The sequence below is a fragment of the Phocoena sinus genome, chromosome 3, assembly GCF_008692025.1.
Source record: "Phocoena sinus isolate mPhoSin1 chromosome 3, mPhoSin1.pri, whole genome shotgun sequence".
Lineage (NCBI taxonomy): Eukaryota > Metazoa > Chordata > Mammalia > Artiodactyla > Phocoenidae > Phocoena > Phocoena sinus.
In genome coordinates, this window is record NC_045765.1 from 143,286,557 (window position 1) to 143,307,481 (window position 20,925).

At 40.3% G+C, this 20,925-nt stretch overlaps 1 protein-coding gene across 1 annotated transcript in view; it reads left to right on the forward strand.

The window, feature by feature from the left end:
• CPLANE1 (ciliogenesis and planar polarity effector 1) overlaps positions 1-20,925 on the forward strand; it is a 137,651-nt gene that overhangs the window by 105,620 nt on the left and 11,106 nt on the right. Inside the window, 6 exon segments of the mRNA XM_032626907.1 lie at positions 5,426-5,602; positions 7,640-7,699; positions 8,176-8,307; positions 8,309-8,341; positions 9,389-9,516; positions 12,763-12,852. Coding sequence (XP_032482798.1) covers positions 5,426-5,602; positions 7,640-7,699; positions 8,176-8,307; positions 8,309-8,341; positions 9,389-9,516; positions 12,763-12,852 — 620 coding nt within the window.

A 20,925-nucleotide genomic window follows, 5' to 3' on the forward strand; every position in this document is an offset into this window, starting at 1 on the left:
ATTTTTTTTATTTCTGCAGTGTCAGTTGTTACTTCTCCTTTTTCATTTCTAATTCTATTGATTTGAGTCTTCTCCCTTTTTTTCTTGATGAGTCTGGCTAGTGGTTTATCTATTTTGTTTATCTTCTCAAAGAACCAGCTTTTAGTTTTATTGATCTTTGCTATCGTTTCCTTCATTTCTTTTTCATTTATTTCTCATCTGATTTTTATGATTTCTTTCTTTCTGCTAGCTTTGGGGTTTTTTTGTTTTTCTTTCTCTAATTGCTTGAGGTGCAAGGTTAGGTTGTTTATTCGAGATGTTTCCTGCTTCTTAAGGTGGGCTTGTATTGCTATAAACTTCCCCCTTAGAACTGCTTTTGCTGCATCCCATAGGTTTTGGGTCGTTGTGTCTCCTCTGTCATTTGTTTCTAGGTATTTTTTTATTTCCTCTTTGATTTCTTCAGTGATCACTTCATTATTAAGTAGTGTATTGTTTAGTCTCCATGTGTTTGTATTTTTTACAAATCTTTTCCTGTAATTGATATCTAGTCTCATGGCATCATGGTCAGAAAAGATACTTGATACAATTTCAGTTTTCTTAAATTTACCAAGGCTTGATTTGTGACCCAAGATATGATCTATCCTGGAGAATGTTCCATGAGCACTTGAGAAAAATGTGTGTTCTGTTGTTTTTGGATGGAGTGTCCTATAAATATCAATTAAGTCCATCTTGTTTAATGTATTATTTAAAGCTTATGTTTCCTTATTTATTTTCATTTTGGATGATCTGTCCATGGGTGAAAGTGGGGTGTTAAAGTCCCCTACTGTGAATGTGTTACTGTCGATCTCCGCTTTTATGGCTGTTAGTATTTGCCTTATGTATTGAGGTGCTCCTATGTTGGGTGCATAAATATTTACAATTGTTATATCTTCTTCTTGGATCGATCCCTTGATCATTATGTAGTGTCCTTCTTTGTCTCTTTTAATAGTCCTTATTTTAAAGTCTATTTTGTCTGATATGAGAATTGCTACTCCAGCTTTCTTTTGGTTTCCATTTGCATGGAATATCTTTTTCCATCCCCTTACTTTCAGTCTGTATGTGTCTCTAGGTCTGAAGTGGGTCTCTTGTAGACAGCATATATAAGGGTCTTGTTTTTGTATCCATTCAGCCAATCTGTGTCTTTTGGTGGGAGCATTTAGTCCATTTACATTTAAAGTAATTATCGATATATATGTTCCTATTCCCATTTTCTAAATTGTTTTGGGTTCGTTATTATAGGTCTTTTCCTTCTCTTGTGTTTCTTGTCTAGAGAAGTTCCTTTAGCATTTGTTGTAAAGCTGGTTTGGTGGTGCTGAACTCTCTCAGCTTTTGCTTGTCTGTAAAGGTTTTAATTTCTCCATCAAATCTGAATGAGATCCTTGCTGGGTAGAGTAGTCTTGGTTGCAGGTTTTTCTCCTTCATCACTTTCAGTATGTCCTGCCACTCCCTTCTGGCCTGTAGGGTTTCTGCTGAGAGATCAGCTGTTAACCTTATGGGGATTCCCTTGTGTGTTTTTTTTGTTTTTCCCTTGCTGCTTTTAATATGCTTTCTTTGTATTTAATTTTTGACAGTTTGATTAATATGTGTCTTGGCGTATTTCTCCTTGTATTTAACCTGTATGGGACTCTCTGTGCTTCCTGGACTCGATTAACTATTTCCTTTCCCATATTAGGGAAGTTTTTCAAACTATAATCTCTTCAAATATTTTCTCAGGTCCCTTTCTTTTTCTCTTCTTCTGTGGAACCCCTATAATTCGAATGTTGGTGCGTTTAATGTTGTCCCAGAGGTCTCTGAGGACTGTCCTCAGTTCTTTTCATTCTTTTTTCTTTATTCTGCTCTGCAGTAGTTATTTCCACTACTTTATCTTCCAGGTCACCTTATGCGTTCTTCTGCCTCAGTTATTCTGCTATTGATCCCTTCTAGAGTATTTTTAATTTCATTTATTGTCGTTGTTCATCGTTGTTTGTTTCATCTTTAGTTCTTCTAGGTCCTTGTTAACTGTTTCTTGCATTTTGTCCATTCTATTTCCAAGATTTCGATCATCCTTACTATCATTATTCTGAATTCTTTTTCAGGTAGGACTGCCTATTCCTCTTCATTTGTTAGGTCTGTGTGCATTTTTATCTTGGTCCTTCATCTGCTGTGTGTTTTCTGTCTTCTCATTTTGCTTATCTTACTGTGTTTGGAGTCTCCTTTTTGCAGGCTGCAGGTTTCGTAGGTTCCCGTTGTTTTTGATGTCTGTCTCCAGTGGCTAAGGTTGTTTCAGTGGGTTGTGTAGGCTTCCTGGTGGAGGGGACTAGTGACTGTATTGTGGTGGATGAGGCTGGATCTTGTCCTCTCTAGTGGGCAGGTTCACGTCTGGTGGTGTGTTTTTGGGGTGTCTTTGGCCTTACTATGATTTTAGGCGCCTCTCTGCTAATGGGTGGGGTTGTGTTCCTGTTTTGCTAGTTGTTTGGCATAGGTTGTCCAGCACTGTGGCTTGCTGGTCGTGAGTAAAGCTGGGTGCTGGTGTTAAGATGGAGGTCTGTGGGAGATTTCCGCCGTTTAATATTATGTGGAGCTGGGAGGTCTCTTGTTGACCAGTGACCTGAAGTTGGCTCTCCTACCTCAGAGGTAGAGCCCTGACTCCTGGCTGGAGCACCAAGAGCCTTTCATCCACACGGCTCAGAATAAAAGGGAGAAAAAGTAGAGAGAATTAGTAGAAGTATGAGGAAAGAAAGAAGGAAAGGAGGAAAGGAAGGAAGAAGCAAAGAAGGAAAGCAAGGGGGGAGGGAGGGAGGAAGGAAGGAAGGAGGTAAAGAAGGAAACAAGAAAGAAAGAAGATACAGTAAAAATAAATAAAGTATAATATAGTTATTGAATTCAAAAATATTTAGAAAAGAAAAAAAAAAGGGACGGATAGACCTTAGACAAATGTTGGAAGCAAAGCTATACAGAGAAAAATCTTACACAGAAGCATACACATACACCCTCACAAAAAGATGGTAAAGGGGGAAAAATCATAAATCCTGCTCCGTGAGACCACCTCCTCAATTTGGGGTGATTCGTTGTCTAAAGAGGAAAGGAAGGAAGGAAAGAAAGAACGAACGAGGTAAAGTATAAGAAAAGTTATTACAATAAAATTAATTATTAAGAAAAAAAGTTTTTTAAAAAACCATGGACGATAGAGCCCTAGGACAAATGGTGGAAGCAAGAGTATACAGACAAGATCTCACACAGAAGCATACACGTACACATTCACAAAAAGAGGAAAAGGGAAAAAAATCATAGATCTCGCTCACTAAATTCCCCCCTCTTCAATTTGGGATCATTCCTTGTCTATTCAGGTATTCCCACAGATGCAGGGTATATCAAGTTGATTGTGGAGCTTTAATCCGCTGCTTCTGTGGCTGCTGGGAGAGATTTCCTTTTCTCTTCTTTGTTCTCACAGCTCACAGGAGCTCAGCTTTTGGATTTTGGCCCCTGCCTCTGCGTGTAGGTCGCTGGAGGGCGTCTGTTTTTGCTCAGACAGGACGGGGTTAAAGGAGCCACTGATTTGGGGGCTCCGACTCACTCAGGCCGGGGTGGGGTGGGATGGGAGGGAGGGGCACTGCGTGCGGGGCAGGCCTGCGGCGGCTGAGGCCGGCATGACGTTGCTACCAGCGTGAGGCCCCGCCGTGCGTTCTCCCGGGGAAGATGTCCCTGGATCCCGGGAACCTGGCAGTGGAGGGCTGCACAGGCTCGCGGAAGAGGGGTGTGGAGAGTGACCTATGGTCACACACAGGCCCCTTGGTGGCGGCAGCAGCAGCCTTAGCATCTCCCGCCCGTCTCTGGGGTCCGCGCTTTTAGCCGCGGCTCGCGCCTGTCTCTGGGGTTCGCGGTTTTAGCCGCGGCTCGCCCCCGTCTCTGGGGTTCGTGCTTTTAGCCGCGGCTCGCGCCCGTCTCTGGAGTTCCTTTAAGCAGCGCTCTTAAACCCCTCTCCTCGCGCACCAGGAAACAAAGAGGGAAGAAAAAGTCTCTTACCTCTTCGGCAGGTGCAGATTTTTCCCCGAACTCCCTCCCGGCTAGTCGTGGTGCACTAACCCCTTCAGGCTATATTCAAGCCGCCAACCCCAGTCCTCTCCCTGCGCTCCGTCTGAAACCGAAACCCGAGCCTCAGCTCGCAGCCGTGCCCGCCCCGGCGGGTGAGCAGAGAAGCCTCTCGGGCTGGTGAGTGCCGGTCGGCACCGATCCTCTGTGCAGGAATCTCCCCGCTTTGCCCTCCGCACCTGTCGCTGTGCACTCCTCCGCGGTTCCGAAGCTCCCCCCTCCGCCTCCCGCAGTCTCCGCCCGCGAAGGGGCTTCCTAGTGTGTGGAAACTTTTCCTCCTTCACAGCTCCCTCCCACTGGTGCAGGTGCCGTCCTTATTCTTTTGTCTCTGTTTATTCTTTTTTCTTTTGCCCTACCCAGGTACGTGGGGGGTTTCTTGCCTTTTGGGAGGTCTGAGATCTTCTGCCAGCCTTCAGTAGGTGTTCTGTAGGAGTTGTTCCACGTGTAGATGTATTTCTGGTGTATCCGTGGGGAGGAAGGCGATCTCCGCGTCTTACTCTTCCGCCATCTTCAAGCCGTCCTCGGGCCACTCTTAATACTCTGTGTAGAAGCCAAGATGGGATAAGATGTACAAAAGGTTTACTGAGAGAAATGCCTGTGAAGGGAATAATCAGACGTGTGGTGAGGCATCAGATCCCAATGCAGTTCTGACCCCGCCAGTGAAGGAGAGAGGGTTGGGTAAGCAATCCCAGAGTATAGTGTAGCTCTAAGTGTGTTTCAGCTGGGTCAGTGGTGAGACATCATGCCAAAATCGCCCATCAGAGGAGTCCTGTCTCTAGATCGGGGCCAGCCACAACATCCCTGCCACACTCGGTTGTTAGCTCGCGTTGGCCCTTGGGAGGTGCGACCTGGACACAAACGTGAGGCCAGATCCAGAGAAGCATCAGTTTAGAAGTCATCTCTGTAGTATAAGTTTTGGAAGTGATTGAGATAGTCCAGAAATAGGTTATAAGTGAAGAAATCCAAACCAGAACCTTTAAAGACATTAATATCTCATGGTGAACAGAGAAGAAAGGCACCAATTTAAGAGGCTGCATCGTGTTTTGAGAGTTAGAGAAAGACCCAGGTAAGAGAGAGTTTAAAGCAGGAAGGAGAAGCCAGTTGTACCAAATTTATAGAGAAGTGCAGTAAGATGAAGACTGAAGAGGCTGTCAGTGACCTGAGATCATTGTCAGTGGATTTCATGGGACAGGTTGTAGCAAATTGATTAGACATCATGAGTGTATGACTCTTCAAGATGGGGCAGAATCTGTCCAAAGAAACAGTATTTAGTTGTGATACTTTTTATCTCCATAACAAATTTAACATCAGGTGATGCCCTGCTCGTTAAATTTCTTAGGATTCAGCATTCCTCTGGTAGACGTCCACAAAGAACTGAGAAGGAGAGAAAAGAGATTCAAGTCTGGATGAAAAGAAAACGAAAAGAAAGAATGGCAGAGTACTTAAATCAGCTAGCGGAAAAGAGAGGGCAAGAACATCATCCTTTCTGCCCCAGGAGCAACCCAGTAAGTCTGCAGTATCACAGAATATGTGTAATTGTTTTCCTGGCAAGTATTCAAGAAAAGGATTAATATAATTTGGATGCATTTTTTTGTTTGATAGAAAAGTCAGCATTTTACTTAAGTCTGGAAAAGTTAAGAAATTACCTTAACAAAATGTAGCAGGGAATTCTACAAACCATGTTCTATTGAACTATCTTAGATTATTTTTTCTCCCATGAGGCTAATTATGGCTCGAGCATTTTATTTTATTTTTTATTAATTAATTAATTTATTTATTTGGCTGCGCCAGGTCTTAGGTTGTGGCCTGCGGGCACTTAGTTGCTGCGTGTGGGATAGTGTTCCCTGAGCAGGGGATTGAACCCAGGCTCCCTGCGTTTGGGAGCAGAGAGCCTTAACCACTGGACAGCCAGGGAAGTCCCGTTGGCTCTAGCATTTTAACCAAATGAAGAGGTCGAGGGCTGGGTGACCAGTTGGAGTCACTCCCTTAATTTCAGTGAAAGTCAGTGGCAGTTGAACAACTGTGTGTGTAGTAAAGCTGTTTTAAAAATCAATTTTCTCTCCATAAGTTATCTACAAAAAATCTATTAAAGTGTGGTCCAGTTATGAACCAACAGAGCAGTGCCACTTCTGTGTGTGTGTTTCAACTGTCCTTTAAACTGTCAACATTCGTTCCTGAGCCCCTAACTATGGACATCACCATGGCCAGGTCAGAAGTGTTTTTTCTTCAGAAGGTGAACAAAGCAGTGTTCCTTTGATGATTACATAACTGTGAAACTCACATTTAGATATACACTTGGATTATAGTTTATCTTTTACTTTGTCAACTGAAATAAAATATAATAGCACTCATCTTTTTTCAGCATCATGAGGGGAACATATCTGTAAGTGAATTTTTCCAGGTTGTCACATCTTCAGCACCAAATGGTGCAAAAGTAGGTGAAGTATATTAAAGAGTGTAATTTACTTACCTGTGTCTGGAGAGAGCATGCTGATGCTAGATGACATTTTGTTGTAGCTCTGGGGACATGGTAGTGCCCTCTCAGGGCTACTCGAAGACCAGCATCTTACAGTGTGTGTGTATATATGTGCTCTTCTACCCCACGGAGGATGAGTTTGCATATCACCCTCCTGTCGGCCAAGCAGATTCCCCAGATGGTTAGAATTGTATCCAAATTTAGAATAAATGAACTCTGAGGGGACTGTTCTGTTTATAGACTTTGTGACAATCTCCTCAGTATCACAGATAATTGTTTATTTTAGCTTCTGTTTGGGTAAAGGTAGGAACTAGTGAGGGGTTAATGTAATTAAAATTTTCGTTCGTTTTCATTTTTATCAGAAATCAATAAGACCTTAAATTATTGTTGACTACTGTATAGGACCTTGAGAAAGTGAATCCACTTCTGCGCCTACATTTTTTATATACACAATTGTATGTGAAAGGACTCTAACCCTCGTTAGTAATTCAACAGTAACTCTTAATTGTTCTGGAATAAGACATATATAGCTGATGTTGGCCAGTTTACCCCATGGTGCATACGTTTTGAAGAGTTTACAAGTCACAATGAACCCACTATTATAGTAGGTTGCTGGTAAACATTTTAAAACATTAAAGTGATGGTTTTAAATGTCTGACTCATTTCTGCTTTTATCAACCAAGCTTTTGATGAGATTAATCACAAGGACAGAGTACAAAGTGTGGGTGTCTCCATCTTAAAATGTTCCTATTTTCCATTTTAAATGCAGCTGATAAGGATCTCTCCTTTTGAGAAAATACATTAGTTTAACTACTAAAATAGACTTTGCATTCCATTTTATTAAATTGGATTTTATTTTAATTACATGATGCTTTCATTTAACATTTTCATATTTTGTGCTGGGGTAGGAAACTTCATCAAATATGACAGTGTTTTGTACTGTTTACTAAATAACAAAATTATGTTTTAACTTCCTATTAAAATATATTAGTTGAATTTTCATGTTTTCCAAGGGTCATAATGGTTTAATTATTTGAACTGAACCGTAATGAAACTAACTAGTTATTTCTTGTGCAGTTTTACATGACTTTCAAGGGAAATCAGGCTGAGACAAAAGATGAAGCACGAAAAAGACAGGTGATTTTGGTGGTTGCACCCTGGTCGTTCTCTCTCTTGCTTGCTCACTCAAGGCCGTAGATACTGCCTTAGGGATTTTCTGGCTTGCATAGTAGTCCCATTTTTGGTTGATAAACAGAAAATTATAGGGAGCTAACTGCAAGGAAAATAATTAGACTCCAATAGCCTTTTTTTGGAATTTGCTTTCAAATATTATTTATTCCATTCAGTTTTTATACCTTATTTCTGCTATTCCCCTCCCTCTCCCAATCCAGATACGTATGTGCATTTTGAAAATACCCCAAAGGCCATAACTACAGGTGCTTTTAATAATACCTCCTAATGGTTTTTCAGAAATCTGAAACTTTGAATTTGTATTGAAATGCATGGAAGAAAATAAATGCTAGGTGGTCTTTGGAACACTATGTTTCCCTCTAGAAATATGAACTGAAAGTGACTCTCTTTTACTAAAATGTTGTTTAATTCTTTCTCTAAAGGTTGCTGCTCTCTGACCACTATAGTCGTCGAATCTCACAAGCATACAGTCTGATGAATGAACTGTTATCTGAATCAGTACAGCTTCCAGCAACTGCACAGAAACCATTGCCTAACAAACCCAGGCCTGCTCAATTCCCAGAAGGCAACGCTCCTTTCTCCAAGAGGGTAAGACAATGGTTTGGCACGGTCATTTGGCAAGATAATGTCCAGCGTGATAAGTGTGAAGTGCTGTTGTGACTCAAGTTCAGTGGACTTGTTCTGAATTATGATAATAAAGTGAAGGGGAAAATGGTTGCCGTAATTATGAGGTCTTCATTAGTTTTAATCACCAAGGAAAAAGACAAAAATGGCATTAAATGTCTAATTAAGATATAACAAAGCACTTCTGTATGCCTAATACAATTTTTATATCCATTCAATCCTGTTTTTCTTCTTTTCTGTAGTTTTTGTTAATAATTCCTTCTGTAATTTGCCTCCTAACTGTTCCCCTGTTTCTCTGCTTGGCCTCCATTCTTGAAGAAACAGATAGTCATCACCAGCTTACCACTTCTTCCTCTTCTTCCCACCCAGTTATTGCTGATTCAGTTGTAGATACTGTTATATGTTTCTCTTAAATTAATGACCTGCATTAGGTTTGGATATTAGTTCATTAGGCAAGAATTAATTAAACATAGATACTAAAGAAAAGTACCCAAGTGTAAAGTTTCTTATATATAGCAAACACAAAATTATATTTGTTAATGACCCATAAGGAGGAAATGAATTGACAGTATAGTGTTGTTAAAAATTACCACCTTTGGCAAAATAATTGATTAGGATTGTAAACATAATCACGTAACTTAAGAGCCTAGAGGAAATGCTACCCGACACAAAGCCTAGACATAATCAAATTACTTGTGTGTGTGTAATTTGGGGTGTAATCAAAAGAGCAGAGACTCCCCTTGAATAGTTCCTAGAATAATGCATGGTATTTAATACATAAATAACTGCCAAATGTATAGAGCATTTGAAATGGATAGAGAGATAAAAACAATTTCTTTGGAAAAAAATGAGTGAAGTTTGAGATATGAGGAGAATTATACACTGAATGCATCACTGAGGTACAAAATGAATGTATTAATCTTGATCTGGAATTTACATCTTTTGAAATATTGTAGTTTATCACTGATAGAAGATTCTAGGAATATAATAACTGTGTAATTTCTACTTTAGAGAGAATCGACATGATCACAATTTTCCAATACATAGACCTGGAAAAGTCAGATATATATCCATCAAACCAAGTTATACCCAAAAGGGGAGACTTTTGGGGCAAACTCAAGGCTCACCCTGGCCATGTGGTAAGACTGAAAACTTTTTTTTATCTTGTGTAATTTGGACCTGTTTTTTCTTGTCTCCCAAGTTGTGTTTTCATTAGTAAAAGTTGTAAATCTTAGTGAAAAGCAGTTCCCATTTCAACAGAATGCAAGGGATTGATAAAGAGCGGTACTGGGATTTTGTTCTATTGCTTTGAAATGAGAAGACCCTAGGAATCTTTTTAAACTAATGGCCTTTTTGTAATAGAATTTGAACAGTCAGTTCTGTGTGATAGGACTGATTTGGGAATCTATTTCTTTTGTGTGGCTAAAGATGTAGGCATTTTTACAAATCAAGTTCTGATAGATTTCAGGATGGATATATAATAGAGCAGGAATAGAATAGGAGCAGGTTGAAATAGTATCGTTTTTTACCCTTTTTGAATATTCTTTTCCACATTTGAAGATATAGTATTTGTTTATTTATTACTAGCCTTCCTTTAGTTCATTTTGCCATATGTGGGTTTTGATTACTAAAGTAAAACATACTTATTTGTTTTAAAATGTATAATCATAGTTAACACGTAGTATACATATGTACAGCTAAGAATGTATAATAATAACTAATGTGCCAGGTTCCATTTAAGCACTTGAATTACAACTCTGTGAGAAAGGTACTATTATGTTCCCATTTTAAACAAGAGAAAGCCAAGGCAGAGAAAGTTGAAATAACTGCCTAAGATCAGATATCTAGGAAGTGGTAGAGTCTAGATTTAAGCCCAGTCTGGGTCTAGAGCCTCCACACCTAGAACCTGAACTTCAGTATGCACGTTAACTGAGAAAATTGAAGTATCCATATAATTGCAGTCTTTTGATGGAACTTTATAGTTTGGTTAACTCTGCTTTTGATTGATGAATTACAATAAGAAAACACTGTTCTTTTTTTTAAACTAGAATTTCAAAATAGTAACCATTAAACATTTTTTTTTTTTAAGTTTTATTTTATACCTGATACATTTACCAAAATTAAATAAAAGAAATATCCCAAAATTGCGAAAAGATTTTAAACTTGAATCACGGTTTCTTAATGTCAGATGGAAAAGTCTTGGATTATGTAGAAATATGTCTTTTTCTTGGACCTGTCCAGTGTCAGGCCTGTATTGTTACCTTGCACTTGGCTGGGCTGAGGCCTTGGCCCTCTTTGGTCCCCTTACCTGTCCTTGCTGAGCTTATGCTTGATGAGGTGCTCCTGCTGCCCAGAGAATCAGAAGTCCTCAGTGACCCGTACCCCACACAGATAAGTCCAAACCCTCTCCCTGGCCTTTAACGTGTCCTCCCCTTCTGCCTCCTTAGCCTCCTTTCCGCATATAATCCGGATGATCCATAGCACCTGCAGGCTTGTTTTCAGACACATGCTGTGTGCTCCCATTCCTGCCTTGAAAATTTCCCTTATACCTTAAATGCCTCCCCTCCGTGTCTTGGAAGACATCCCTAATTTTAATTCTTTAGCTCTTCCAACCCAGTGTAATGAATTTTAACATCCATATTTTCATTTTTTTAACTGGCTGATACTTAATTTGCATGGTAGTTATGAATATTAGAGACAAATAGTAGCATTGGTAACTAATATAGTTATTTTTTTTTGTCCTCTGAACCCTCAGTCATGTGTTTCTGCCCTTCTTGAGGCACTACTGCAAACAGGTCTTATGTTGTAGTTACTTATAAACTTGGTTATGTCCCGGGATAGACTAAATGATTTGAGGGTAGCAACACTTTCTACATCTGTGTTACCCCTTCACATTGAACAAATGAAATAATTGAATAACTGGATAAATGGGGAAAAAAAGGCTATTTAGCTTTTTTGCTTAAAGATAGCTATTTATAAACTAATTATTGTTCAAGAATATTAATGGGCAGGTATTGTAGTATTTATACTGTGTCATAGAACACCATATGCCTAACTATTATCTGAGCTGACCTGTCACTCAGCTTCCTGGACCTCCAAGGCAAAGGTAGGAGAGGCAACTTGAGGGACTGTGAACACACTGACCTCCCTGACTGCCTCTGCCGCATCCAGAACCCAGCCATTCCCCTGACAACATTCAGTGGCAGTGGGAGAAACCGGGCTCTTCCAGTCAGTGACACAGACAACATGAGCCCGCTGGGGCAAGTTTAGTTGTTGCACAGGTGGGAAGTGAGGATCCATCAAGATTTAAAAATTCCCTGCAGTTCTTCTGTAAAAGTTGTTTTCCTGAAAATTCTTTGAGTTTGACTATATGTTGCTGCCTTTTATTTATTTATTAAATTAAATTAATTAATTTATTTTTGGCTGGTTGGGTCTTCATCGCTGTGCACAGGCTTTCTCTAGTTGCGGCAAACAGGGGCTACTCTTCGTTGTGGTGCACCGGCTCCTCATTGCGGTGGCTTCTCTTGGTGCAGAGTGCAGGCTCTAGGCGCGCGGACTTCAGTAGTTGTGGCTCTCGGGCTCTAGAGCACAGGCTCAGTAGTTGTGGCGCACGGGCTTAGTTGCTCCATGGCATGTGGGATCTTCCTGGACCAGGGCTCGAACCTATGTCCCCTGCATTGGCAGGCGGATTCTTAACCACTGTGCCACCAGGGAAGTCCCAACTATCTGTCTTCTATAAAGCAGTATACAGTTTTTGGCTAACTTCTTCAGCCCCGTGCGCAAACTGTTAAATTTAAGAGTTTTCTTTCTTTCTTTTTTTTTTTTTTGCTTGTTTTGTGTTTAATTCTGTCAAAAACAATATATAAGGACTATATGATAAGTATCTGAGAGGCATTATAAGCATAAATAATAGGTCTAGCCTTTGAAGTCATCCAGGCCTAGGTTCATAGCCCAGCTCTGCCGCTCACTTTGTGCTCTCAGATGTTTCTTAAATCCTACCACATAGAGCTGTTGTGGATCATAACATAAAACATTTTGCATAACAAACAGTAAATAGTTGCTACTAATCCTGGAATTTAAGAAACCTTAGTTGATCATTCTCTTCGCATTTTGTCTAGGTATTTACTGGAAATAGGCTTATACACCTGGCTTTTCCACTTGCCAGGGCACATTTGCCATATGAGAAAGGTCCGTGGTTGTGCTATAAGGATACCAAGTCTCAAAGTAGACTTTCTCTTCCTTCATCTGCACTTTTGTTTTGCTTTCTTGGTTCAAATCAACCACCATTTACTGGGCCCCTACTAAGCAGAAGATTTCTGTCCTCAAAGAACTTACAACATGAAAGGTGCATATGGAAGGCTAAAGAAGTTTGCTTGTCTTTATAGGAACTGCTACTTTTACCATACAGAGGAAAGCTGGTGGAGCCAAAGTGGCAGTAAGAAAGGCTGTGCAGTCTCCAGTTACCGTCCGAAAAGGTATGGGATAAAGCTCTTGAGCTTAGTACTAAAAATTTTTAAATCATAAATCACTCTTAGAAATGTCAGATACGGATTTCAGTATGAAGAGTGTGGCTAGGTGGTGGTAATGGGCTTAATAAGCACAGTGCTGAACATAAAAACAAGTACTCAGGAAGGTGCTGTGATCACATAGCCATGGAGCACATAGACCCATAAGTTTGGCCCAATTAGCTCTGCTCTGATGGAGAGAGAGGGAAATTATACATCATTATCTCAGTCCCCAACATCTCCCCGAGCCTACCCCTCAACTGCTGTTACTCTCCACAATTTAAAAAACAGTTTCACATTCATCCTCCTATTAGCTGTCTGTAACATCCCTGGTAGATAGGGCAACTCTTATCCCTATCTTACAGCTGAGGAAGCTGAGGTATAGAGAAGCCAAGTGGCCTGCTCAAATCCCCTTAGAACAATATAGAAAGAACAGCTAGCAGTTATAGAGAACTTACCTGATGCCAAGCATTGTATTAAGATCTTATGTGCATGGTCTCATTTAATCCAGTGAGGTATCTGTGGAATTAAAGAACTAAATGTGATGGGAATAATGATGAAAACACTAATTCATATATACCATAAAAATGATGAGAGATGTGAATTAATCTGTTCCTGTTATTATGCCCCTCTCCACTGCTGTCTCCTTTCTTTGCAGATTCTTCTTTCAGTGTACATCACATCTCTCTTCAGCTGTGTCTAATCTGCTATTTAACTCATTTATCAAGTTTTAATGTCGATGGCTATACCTTCTAGAAATTCTACTTGGTCCTTTCCATACTTTCCCCACTGTATGCATTAAAACCCAAGCCTCCAGTTACTGGGATTAACTTGTCCTAGAAGCATCATCTCCTGTGCTTTTAATTTTATAATCCCAGGCTAGTTTTTTTCTTTCAAAGTTTCTCATTTTAATCTTTTGCTATGATGTTTTCTAATTTAGAATACCCCATAGCTTTTTATTCTTTTCTAAGCAAATATGGAGCAATGTTTATTTTAACAGATAAAATGCCCCAAAATACAATGTTACCCCTAAAAATAGCTGAAATTATATGTACCTTTGTATTGTATTATGAAGCCTCCAGAGACTCAGGGTTTTGTGTTCTTGAAGTGAGTTATGACCTAGCATGAGGCCTTGCCCATAGAAAGGCAAAGAGAAGTATTTCCTTCATTGTCCAGTGTCCAGCGCCTGAGAGTATGACTCCAGGTTTCTAGCTTGGGTATTTGTCTAGACTGTGGCCTAATAATTGGTCCAGGTTGGGCAAGAGGAGGAGCAGGGTTTTTTTCCTAGGGGAGATGGAGCTAATGGACTCAGGGTTACTGTTCAGTTTCAGACTCCTCAGGCAAGACTATAGAGTTATTTGGCAATAAAGAACAGAGGCGGCATTCACTCTCCTACAGAGAAAGATGCTACTTTAGGGGAAGCTGGGGCACTTGCCCACTAGTTTCCACTCTGGGGTTTCTTCTTGATATATCACTTACCTTTGACCTTAGAAACTTTCCCTGGCCATGTTGGGGTAGGAACACCCCACCTGGAGAAGCTTTGCACATGCTCCGTTTCACAGAATTTTTTTCATATTGTATTTTTATCTCAAAATTGGATATCCCAAATAAGTCTAGAGAAATGCACCTTGATCTGAAGCAAAGGAAATTACAAAGCCATCCCTGTGTAAAGCCAGTGATAGCCTCTCGAGGTTTGTAGACACCCCACAGGTAAAAGTTTACCCTAAAATGTAGGCTTACTAACCTTAGTATCAGCCGACTTGGTGATGATCTATCATTCTTTCTAGATGGCGGTAATTATGTTCATTTGACAAAACAAGAGTAGCAAAGATTAGATACCAAATTAATTACAGCGGAGATAGGGGTGGGATTAGTTAATGGTCACAATCTTTGCTAATCTCTTATCATACCTGGAAGACTTGAAGGAACAACTTCAGCACCTCGCCTCCATTGTTTCCATCTCCTCTGGAGGGACAGCTTACCCTTGTAGTCACAATACTGCTTAACTACCTGTTGGTTTCTCTTCTTTTTATCCTCAGTCTCAACCTTTTCTGTTTTACCAGCTGTTTTTTTTTTTTAAACACAGTGTGTTCACATGTGCATTCCAATTGTGCATTCATAGATATTTTTTCTTTCACAGTTTTCAAAAATTGTTCCTTAGTAATATTTACTGAAATAATTATTTTAATATGAAACTTTCAGTCACACCCCAAAATACTCAGTGGTGTCTTTAAATAGCAGAAAAAAAAGTCAGCCCTTTTTCAACTAGAGCACAGTCCTCACATTGGATTCTAAAATGGTGACCACAGGTGCTACAGGATGATGTTAACCTTACTTCTGTTTCAGACCCTTGGGGCTAATCAAAAGAAGAATCCCTAAGCCCTCCTATACCGCCACCCTTCTCCCTGTAATCCAAGAAGCAAGCTATTGGAAAGCTGCTGCCTTGGGGATCCAGATAAATAGACCTGTTTCTCACTTACAGATGTGAAGATTATCCAAAAGAGCCCTCTAAGTACTCTTCTTCCCTCTCCCAAAAGAACAGAAAGTTAACATATTAGCTCAGGTTCTGGGCATAGATCATCTCTCTCATCTTGGGCAAATTACATAACCCCCTAAGCCTCACCTTCCTCAAATGCAAAATGGGGACAGTAACTGTTTCCCCACAGGACTTTCACGAAGAGTACTTATTCTGCAGCAGTCTGTTGAGCTCCTGCTACTTACCAGGCGCTGTGTCAGGAACAACGCAGATGGTAGCACAGAAATAAGATACGGGAGACCTTGAAGGTCTCTTTTAGGAGGTGTCATTGGAGTGAAGATGTTGAATGTTGAAGAGGGGGTTGTCATGTAACAATAAGGAAGAACAGTTCCAGGCGGAGAGAAGAGCAAGTTCAAAGCCCTGCTACAGAGGCAACCTTGATAGATTGCCTGGATTGGATTTTACTCTGCATCCAGTGGGACTCCATTGGAGGGAATTAAGCAGGGAGATAATATAATTTACATTTTAGAACATGTGGGAGAAAAAGAACAGAAGGCAGCAGACAAGCACAGAAATATTCCTTGGACTAGGGTTATGATAATAAAAATGGGGGGAAGTCATTCGATTTGGAATGTAGAGCATTCCCGGAATAGGGCAGAAATTAACAGTTTGATTTTGGACATGTTAATATTGGGATGTTTATTGCACATCCAAGGCAAGGTGTCAAGAAGGCCGTTTGCCCTATGAAGCTAGAGATACAGGTTTGAGAGTTGTCAGCATGTAGGTATTTCCAGCCATTGAACTAGATGAGGTCAGCGAGGGAGGATGTAGATGTGTAAGAAGACCAATGACCAGGTCCTGGGGCTCTCTGGTAATTCAGCGGACTGAATGTAGGTAGCGTGCATAGCCCATAGTAAATGCCAAAATGTGTACTGCTGTTATTTGGGGGCGGGGGGGGGTGCTTATTTCTTGGAGGTATCCTTAGCATGAGGTTGGTAGAGAGATGAAAGACCAGGTGGCCCAAACTTGAGCACTCTGTTACCTCTTCTTCCCCTCTTCAAGGAGCCACAGGCCTGCTTGTTGGGAGCTGAGTTTACTTCCCATCGTATACCCCACATATACACCCATCTCGGGTGTTTCTTCAGGTCACCCAGTAGGGGTAGAATGTGCTGTAATACTGGCTTTGGAACATGAAGTGTGTTAGGTGGGGCCAGCTCCTCCAGGCCTCGTGCAGAGAAGCGCTGTCAATGAGCCGGTGCGCTAAGCTGCCTGTGGGCGCGAGCTGGGATGAATGTTTCTTTTCAGCAAATACTGATATTCAGGAAGGAGGAAGGGGGCCATAATGTGTGGCTACTGCACTTACCTTGATGCCTATGCCCAAAGGTGAATTGTAGCTGTGAAGCGTGAGTGGCGATGCCGAGAACATCACTCCTGTGAAGCTTCCACAAGACTTTCCATAAGAGAGGCAAGGAAGGCCCAGCTCTCTGAGTTCATCCAGCTTTTAACTTGGAACTTCTCCAGAGTTCCATTTTTTTTTTCTGTGGCCTCTCCTCCCTGGACTTTCTTGTCCTAGAGGTTACTGTTGCTTTTTTTGTTTGTTTTGTTTCTTTTTTATTAGTTATCTATTTTATACATATTAGTGTATATATGTCAATCCCAATCTCCCAATTCATCACACCACCCCACCCCTGCTTTCTCCCCTTGGTGTCCATACGTTTGTTCTCTACATCTGTGTCTCTATTTCTGCCTTGCAAACCAGTTCATCTGTACCATTTTTCAAGGTTCCACATATATATGTTAATACACGATATTTGTTTTTCTCTTTCTGACTTACTTCCCTCTGTATGACAGTCTCTTGGTCCATCCACGTCTCTACAGATGACCAAATTTCGTTTCTTTTTATGGCTAACATTCCATTGTATATATGTACCATATCTTCTTTATCTATTCATCTGACGATGGGCATTTAGGTTGCTTCCATGATCCTGGCTATTGTAAATAGCACAGCAATGAACATTGGGGTGCATGTGTCTTTTTGAATTATGGTTTTCTCTGGGTATATGCCCAGTAGTGGGATTGCTGGGTCATATATTAATTCTATATTTAGTTTTTTAAGGAACCTCCATACTCTTCTCCATAGTGGCTGTATCAATTTACATTGCCACCAACTGTGCAAGAGGGTTCCCTTTTCTCCACACCCTCTCCAGCACTTGTTGTTTGTAGATTTTCTGATGATGCCCATTCTAACTGGTGTGAGGTGATACCTCACTGTAGTTTTGATTTGCATTTCTCTAATAATTAGTGATGCTGAGCAGCTTTTCGTGTGCTTCTTGGCCATCTGTATGTCTTCTTTGGAGAAATGTCTGTTTAGGTCTTCTGCCCATTTTTGATTGGGTTGTTTGCTTTTTTAATATTGAGCTGCATGAGCTGTTTATATATTTTGGAGATTAATCCTTTGTCCGCTGATTTGTTTGCAAATGTTTTCTCCCATTCTGAGGTTTGTCTTTTTGTCTTGTTTGTAGTTTCCTTTGCTATACAAAAGCTTTTAAGTTTCATTAGGTCCCATTTGTTTATTTTTGTTTTTATTTCCATTACTGTAGGATGTGGGTCAAAAAAGATCTTGCTGTGATGTATGTCAAAGAGTGTTCTTCCTGTGTTTTCCTCTGACAGCTTTATTGTGTCTGGCCTTATATTTAGGTCTTTAATCCATTTTGAGTTTATTTTTGTGTATGGTGTTAGAGAGTGTTCTAATTTCATTCTTTTACATGTAGCTGCCCAGTTTACCCAGCACCACTTATTGAAGAGGCTGTTTTTTCTCCACTGTGTATATACCCTTGCCTCCTTTGTCATAGATTAGTTGACCATAGGTGCGTGGGTTTATCTCTGGGCTTTCTATCCTGTTCCATTGATCTATATTTCTGTTTTTGTGCCAGTACCATACTGTCTTGATTACTGTAGTTTTGTAGTAGAGTCTGAAGTCAAGGAGTCTCATTCTTCCAGCTCCATTTTCTTCCCTCAAGATTGCTTTGGCTATTCGGGGTCTTTTGTGTCTCCATACAAATTTTAAGATTTTTTTGTTCTAGTTCTGTAAAAAATGGCAGTGGTAATTTGATAGGGATTGCATTGAATCTGTAGATTGCTTTAGGTAGTATAGTCATTTTCACAACATCGATTCTTCCAATCCAAGAACATGGTATATCTGCATCTGTTTGTGTCATCCTTTTTTTTTTTTTTTTGTGGTATGCGGACCACTCACTGTCGTGGCCTCTCCCGTTGCAGAGCACAGGCTCCGGACGTGCAGGCTCAGTGGCCATGGCTCACAGGCCCAGCCACTTCGTGGCACGTGGGATCCTCCCGGACTGGGGCACGAACGCGTGTCCCCTGCATTGGCAGGCAGACCCTCAACCACTGCGTCACCAGGGAAGCCCTGTTTGTGTCATCTTTGATTTCTTTCATCAGTGTCTTATAGTTTTCTGAGCACAGGTCTTTGACCTCCTTAGGTAGGTTTATTCCTAGGTATTTTATTCTTCTTGTTGCAGTGGTGAATGGGGTTGTTTCCTTGATTTCTCTTTCTGATCTTTCATTTTTAGTGTATAGGAATACCAGAGATTTAAGTGCATTAATTTTGTATCCTGCAACTTTACCAAATTCATTGATTAGCTCTAGTAGTTTTCTGGTGGCATCTTTAGGATTATCTATGTATAGTATCATGTCATCTGCAAACAGTGACAGTTTTACTTCTTCTTTTCCAATTTTGTATTCCCTTTATTTCTTTTTCTTCTCTGATTGCCATGGCTAGGACTTCTAAAACTGTTGAATAAGAGTGATGAGAGTGGACATCCTTGTCTTCTTCCTGATCTTAAAGGAAATGCTTTGTTTTTCACCATTGAGAATGATATTTGCTGTGGGTTTGTCATATGGCCTTTATTATGTTGAGGGAGGTTCCCTCTATGCCCACTTTCTGGAGAGTTTTTACCATAAAAGGGTGTTGCATTTTGTCAAAAGTTTTTCTGCATCTATTGAGATGATCATATGCTTTTTATTCTTTAATTTGTTAATATGGTGTATCACATTGATTGATTTGAAGAATCCTTGCATCCCTGGGATAAATCCCACCTGATTATGGTGTATGATCCTTTTGATGTGTTGTTGGATTCTGTTTGCTAGTACTTTGTTGAGGATTTGTGTATCTATATTCTGCAATGATATTGGTCAGTAATTTTCTTTTTTTTGTGATATGTTTGTCTGGTTTGGTATCAGGGTGATGGTAGCTCCATAGAACGAGTTTGGGAATGTTCCTTCCTCTGCAATTTTTTGGAAGAGTTTGAGAAAGATGGGTGTTAGCTCTTGTCTAAATGTTTGATAGAATTCACCTGTGAAGCCATCTGGTCCTGGACTTTTTTTGTTGGAAGATTTTGAATCACAGTTTCAATTTCATTACTTGTGATTGGTCTGTTCATATTTTCTATTTCTTGTTCAGTCTTGTAAGATTATACCTTTGTAAGAATTTGTCCATTTCTTCCCGGTTGTCCATTTTATTGGCATAGAGTTGCTTGTAGTAGTCTCTTAGAATGCTTTGTATTTCTGCAGTGTCTGTTGTAAATTCTCCTTTTTCATTTCTAATTTTATTGATTTGAGTCCTTTCCCTCTTTTCCTTGATGAGTCTGGCTAAAGGTTTATCAATTTTGTTTATCTTCTCAAAGAACCAGCTTTTAGTTTTATTGATCTTTGCTATTGTTTTCTTTGTTTCTATTTCTTTTATTTCTGCTCCTGATCTTTATGATTTCGTTCCTTCCACTAACTTTGGGTTTTGTTTGTTCTTCTTTTTCTAGTTCCTTTAGGTGTAAGGTTAAATTGTTTACTTGAGATTTTTCTTATTTCTTGAGATAGGATTGTATTGCTATAAAATTCCTTCTTAGAACTTTGCTTTTGCTGCATCCCATATGTTTTGGATGGTCGTGTTTTCGTTGTCATTTGTCTCTAGGTATTTTTTGATTTCCTCTTTGATTTCTTCACTGATCTCTGGGTTATTTAGTAATGTGTTGTTTAGCCTCCATGTGTTGTTTTTTTTTTATGTTTTTCCCCTGTAATTTATTTCTAATCTCATAGCATTGTGGTTGGAAAAGATGCTTGATATGATTTCAGTTTTCTTAAATTTACCAAGGCTTGATTTGTGACCCAAGATGTGGTTGATCCTGTAGAATGTTCCATGTGCACTTGAGAAGAAAGTGTAGGGACTTCCCTGGTGGCACAGTGGTTAAGAATCCGCCTGCCAATGCAGGGGACACAGTTTGATCCCTAGTCCAGGAAAATCCCACATGCCGCACAGCAACTAAGCTTGTGCACTACAACTACTGAGCCCGTGAGCCTCAACTGCTGAAGCTCATGTTTCACACCTACTGAAGCCCGTGTGCCTAGAGGCTGTGCTCTGCAACAAAGAGAAGCCACTGCAGTGAGAAGTCTGTGCACCTCAACGAGGAGCAGCCCCCGCTCTCTGAAACTAGACAAAGGCTGCGTGCAGCAACGAAGACCCAACACAGCCAAAAATAAAAAATAAATAAATAAAT